At 35.7% G+C, this 5,057-nt stretch overlaps 1 protein-coding gene across 1 annotated transcript; it reads right to left on the reverse strand.

The window, feature by feature from the left end:
- Positions 1-210: 210 nt before the first annotated feature.
- Positions 211-3,936, reverse strand: LOC125192873 (SET domain-containing protein). Its single transcript, XM_048090543.2, has 12 exons — positions 3,842-3,936; positions 3,593-3,661; positions 3,377-3,505; positions 2,641-2,938; positions 2,367-2,485; positions 2,148-2,280; positions 1,897-1,973; positions 1,403-1,600; positions 1,100-1,289; positions 807-988; positions 619-719; positions 211-542 (listed from the first exon to the last, which is right to left on the reverse strand). Exons 1-12 carry the CDS (start codon positions 3,854-3,856, stop codon positions 407-409), a joined length of 1,647 nt encoding a protein of 548 aa, XP_047946500.2. The 5' UTR covers positions 3,857-3,936; the 3' UTR covers positions 211-406.
- Positions 3,937-5,057: the final 1,121 nt, after the last annotated feature.

The following is a 5,057-nucleotide window of genomic DNA, read 5'->3' on the forward strand; positions in this document are numbered from 1 at the left end:
ATTGATATATTTGCAAACATAAAAAATAGGATTAATGAATTTTTGTAGTGAATAATAAGTAAAATGCTTAGGGCGGACTACAGTCCGCCCCATTGCAAATGGAAGAGGCGGAGGATAAAATGCTGACGTGGTTGTGTATAGGACGGGGCTTAGGGCGTCGTATAGTCCGCCCCATTGTGGATTGCCTGATCATGATAAATTAAACAGTACTGTATCGGAAGATAAATTTATTCATTCCACTGACTTCACATATTAAAATTCTTAATCCAAATTATCAGACGACTGCATAATAATTAATGTATGAGCCTAAATTATCGGACGACTGCAACTAACGCCACGGTATGGCGACAGAGAGTTGAAAATCAAGGGAAGCTAAATCAAGATTACTACTACATGGCACCTGCTGCTACACTCTCTGCTTGCACAGCTCAGATTCAAACATCTTACAGCCCGAATCGCACGATGCCAAGATCGAAGATATAATTTTTCTCTGCAAGCTTTTGAACTCCGTTGCAAGCTTAACGTCCCAACCGGCACTTTCCCTGCACAAAGAAGACGTCTCTATCAAGATCGAGTTTTTAGCACGCAACATCTTGCCTGTAGCCAAATGAGAGATACCTGTCTTCTTCATTTTCATCACTGAGAGCTTCCATCATTCCTTCAAACGTGGAGCTCAGACCACCAAGCACGTCAAGGTCAGCTTCCAAGAGTTCATGCGTCTGAAAACAGTCATGCAGGTGAATGAGAACTGACTAAGATTCTAAGAATTTTTGCAGCAATTTGAGAGTAAGCAATGGAGAAATTACAGAGGTATTTGGTTGGCACGTTGGGTTTCTAGCTCTGCGTAGATGATCCAGCAAAGGAGTCGGCAATCCATAATGAAAGATTTTGTGGTTCTTGGAGAGCCAAGTCCCGCGAACCATGTGAGAGCTCCATTTCGATGCAGGAGGTCCATCCTCAGAATCTTCGTCCTCAGCAGCATCGATATCTGATGTAGAGATGATACAGCAATTGAGTAGCAATTTAATTTCTGTCATCTCCTTCTCAACCAAAAAAAAAAAAAAACTAACATCAGAAAGGTAAACTTAAGGAAAAGTACCAAGTGGAATAATGTCGTAGGGGTTGTCGCCTCGTGGTAAGAAGCCGTAGAAAGTGAGTAGATGAGAACTGGAGAAGTTTCCATAACTAAGAAAACATTGTTCCCCTGAAAAGCATGTCCTTGATAAAGAGAATTTCAAGGAATTTGTACTTGCATCTATCCTGCCATAGTGCATTATGTGTGGGCAAGTCTATCAACAAGAGAAACGAAAAACGAGTTAAGGAACTCCCTCGAGTATCATCTTCCTATTAGAAGAAAGAACCATCTGGAACTCAAGTGATGTTGCGATGGTGACTATATTACCGAATGGTTGAGAAAGCTGGCGACGGGTATCAAGCAAGTCCTTAGCTTTCCATCAGGGAAGATAACCTTCATGCTATTTGAGTACCAGAGCTCACAAGCCCATAAAAATTGTTCCCACGTATACAACTCTGAGGGAAATACACTCGGAAAATGATCTGATAATACTGGAAATAACTCTTCGTATTGCATGCGTAGGTGCTGAAAGAGAAGAAAGTTGCCTCAAAATCTCTAGGTTATGAGAATCTATTCGATATGTTACAGATAAATTCTATCAAAGACGTTCGATTCAAGTTCAACAACTCAATTCAACCAAGCACATACTTTTCGTTCCTTTCCCACATAGTTAGGCCAAAAGCTGCTAACCAAGAACCACCAATTTTGTCACTCTTTCATATTCACAGGCATAGTTCAGCTAAATAGAGCATTAAGTTCTGAAGTCATCGCAAGTCATCGCAGGGTATATATCTATAGTCAAAAAGTCAAAGGATCGTTACCTCTTTGGCTTGTACGATCTCATCTAACAGCAACGTTCCATCTAAAGTCATGACAGCATCAATTCCAAAGCTCAATCCTGAGGTTCAGAAAATGTTCAAATTTTAATTGACATGTTACAATGCTTAAGCAGATTGGAATTAACAGAGATATTGAAGAGAATGTGTCTCCAAGCGTTCAATCAACAGAAAAAGAAGAATGGGTGATACTTCATAGTTCACACCAAAATTTGGAATGATGACACAATGCATACCTGTGTTAAAATTTTCAGGTAGAGTATCAAAGTACAATCTGAATTTGGACTCATTGTTGTGCTTTTCCTTCATGCTCCACAAGAGCAGCATTGTCTCCTCAGAAATCCCATCAATTTTTTGAAAAATAGGAAACTACCTTCAAGATAAGATCGTCAATAAGATGCTGATATATACGTCTGCCAGGACAGGACCAACTTCATGTACAGAAATATAATTACCATGTCAGACTCATGTAAAAACTCGCTGGATATAATGACAGATAAAGGGACCTCAAGAGCGACATCTCCAACTTTTAGGTCCTCATTGGCAATGGCCCCCCTTCCTGCTCCTTCAACACCTAAATTGCAAAAGAATCACAGAAACAGAAAAAGAAGTAAGAGAAACAGACAGAAAAACAACACAAAAGACTTTGTGGTAGTATCAGGTAAATACAATGCTAGTCTTCTCATCATAGAATGGCTAAATAAAATCATAGTATTAAAATGCACTCACAAGCTATATGCAGCTGTGTCTTCATGCCATTCTTGATGGCCCACTCTAATAGTTTATTTTCTTTCTCAACACTGGAATCCCCAACTACTCTCGTCTCTTCGCTAAATTTGTTTCCAACTTCATTGATCCTATTTACAGTTTCCTCTTGTAACTTGCACTTAATATTTTTGATCGTGCAGCTTTCACTGGATACTGCGTTATTGATGGCTTCATGAACAGAATGGAGAGCTTCCAGTTCATTCCTTGGGCTAACACAGTATTCCAGATTAACAACATCTCCACTAAAATAAAGTTCTACCTGAAAGATAAGCATCACAGAAAACAAAGAGAGTTACTTGCAGGAGTTCTCAGTACCAAAACACGATATACCAGGGAGGCTCCAAATGAAAATCTTAAACCCTATGAACTATGATATCAAGAATGTGTGCCTCAAGTAACAGAAAGGTCGACGTTGATGAGGTCTTCTCCTTTGAAAGTTGTTTACTTAGTTTAGCACTGTTGGTAAATTATCAGATTCTCAGTCTCAGTATAAAACCAAATCCGTTCATGACCTAATATAAACCTTTGATTCAACTAGTGGTCACCGGTAATTTCATATATTAGCAATAACAGGCAAATATAATGCCACTTACAGTGTACCCTCAAGCTTCATTTTATCGAGACAATTCATCAATCAGCAATTTCTTACAAAAGTGTGTATCTAAGATAAGTTCCATAAGTTTGAAATGCAGATTACCTCATTCAAGTTTATAACTCTGGCTCGTTTGATCAATAAATTGAACAAGTCATTAAGCTGATCAGGAGTAGAGGAGCTCTTTATACACACCGGACTCTCCACATTGAGACCAATATCCTCCAATAATTTCTATCAATACATAATAAAAGAGTAAATGCAGGAAGGAAAAAACAATAATAACTCTAAGTGGAGATTTGGTAAAGAAAATTATCAAACCTTTTTGTGGAGGAAATGGTCGGTTTCAGGGAGCTGAATAAGCAATCTTAATTCTTCATCGTTCTGGTTCTGCTACAAAAAGGCCCCAATTCCAAACACGCACATATTAAAAGGAAAAGTTAAGCAAGCAGAAAATATTGAAGTGCAATAGCAAGAAGAAATGAATAGCCTATAATGAATTCTTGTATATAATCGACTTAATTGAGGATAGAGAAAAAATAAGGCAATAAGATGAGTTTTGTGCGTGACCTTACAAACTTCCATGGTAGAGGGAAAGAGGAGTGCGGCGGAGACTGAAGCAGAACCTACGGAATTGGAGCGAAAGAGAAAATTGCTTCCCCCGCCTTAAGTAGTATTTTGATTTTAATGCTCACTGTAACGAAGAGTCGCATTAGCACTATCAAATCTCTTTAGTTAATTTTTCGAAGGCGAACTGTATACATGATACCTAAATCTTTCATGCTTGATCTTTAGTATTTTTGGTACATAATTCATATTTTTGGTACCGATGCGATTTCACTAAAAATACTCTCTAAATAGTACTCCATATTTTTTCATTTATGTCATAAGGAATAATTTAAGCATACACAAAACTAGTACCAAGTGATATATCTTTTCTCATTTTCCTCACTCTTTATATTATTATTATTATTCAATATTAATATTATTATTTTGATGTAATAAATTAATAATTAATTTATTTTTTAATATCATTTAAATATATTTAATTATATTTATAATTTTATTTAATTATTATAATATTATTGTTGTTATAATACTAAAAAGTAGTAGTAATTGGTAAATAATGAATCATAGAGTATTATATGATAATAATAATTATTATTATTTTATATTACATTAATAACTAATCTTAATAAAAAATTAAATTGTGAATTGTATTTATAATGATATAAAGAGTTGAAACACTAAAAAGAAAGAAGAAAAATAAAAGAAGGAAAAAGAGGAAACATAAACTAAGGAGAAAAAAGAAAGAAGAAAATGAAGAAAAAAGAAAGAAGAAGAAATTAAAGAAGGAAAAAAGAAAGTAAGAAAGAAAATCAGATATTTGGTACTCCCTCCGTTTCTTCATAGTTGAGTCATTTTATCATTTCGGGAAGTTTCTTTATAATTGAGTCGTTTCCTTATATGGCAACTTTTTCCTCCCTCTTACTTTACTCTCTCTTACTTTATTCTCTCTACATTTTCCTCTCTCTTACTTTTTTATCTATTTTTTAATGCACCCAACATTCATTTCTAAAACTCCGTGCCGAAAAGTTCCACCTCAACTATGAAGAAACGGAGGGAGTACTATTTAATTGAAATTTTCAAAAATATCCTCCATAACAAAAATATCACATGTTTGGTACCTAGGGTTATTTTAGTCACGGGATACCAAAAACGATATAAAATAAAGATCATGTACTACCATTTATGTGAAAAAAGTGAAAGATCAGGTACCATTTAT

Source organism: Salvia hispanica, chromosome 4 (assembly GCF_029641045.1).
Source record: "Salvia hispanica isolate PSC_SH4W2 chromosome 4, Shi_PSC_v1, whole genome shotgun sequence".
Classification (NCBI taxonomy): domain Eukaryota; kingdom Viridiplantae; phylum Streptophyta; class Magnoliopsida; order Lamiales; family Lamiaceae; genus Salvia; species Salvia hispanica.

Excerpts from the sequence above, each read along its gene's own strand:
- LOC125192873 (XM_048090543.2), bottom strand. Across the intron at positions 1,601-1,896 it reads AGATCGTACAAGCCAAAGAG|CACCTACGCATGCAATACGA; the intron begins GTAACGATCCTT and ends CTTCTCTTTCAG. Across the intron at positions 1,290-1,402 it reads CCAGCTTTCTCAACCATTCG|ACTTGCCCACACATAATGCA; the intron begins GTAATATAGTCA and ends TCTTGTTGATAG.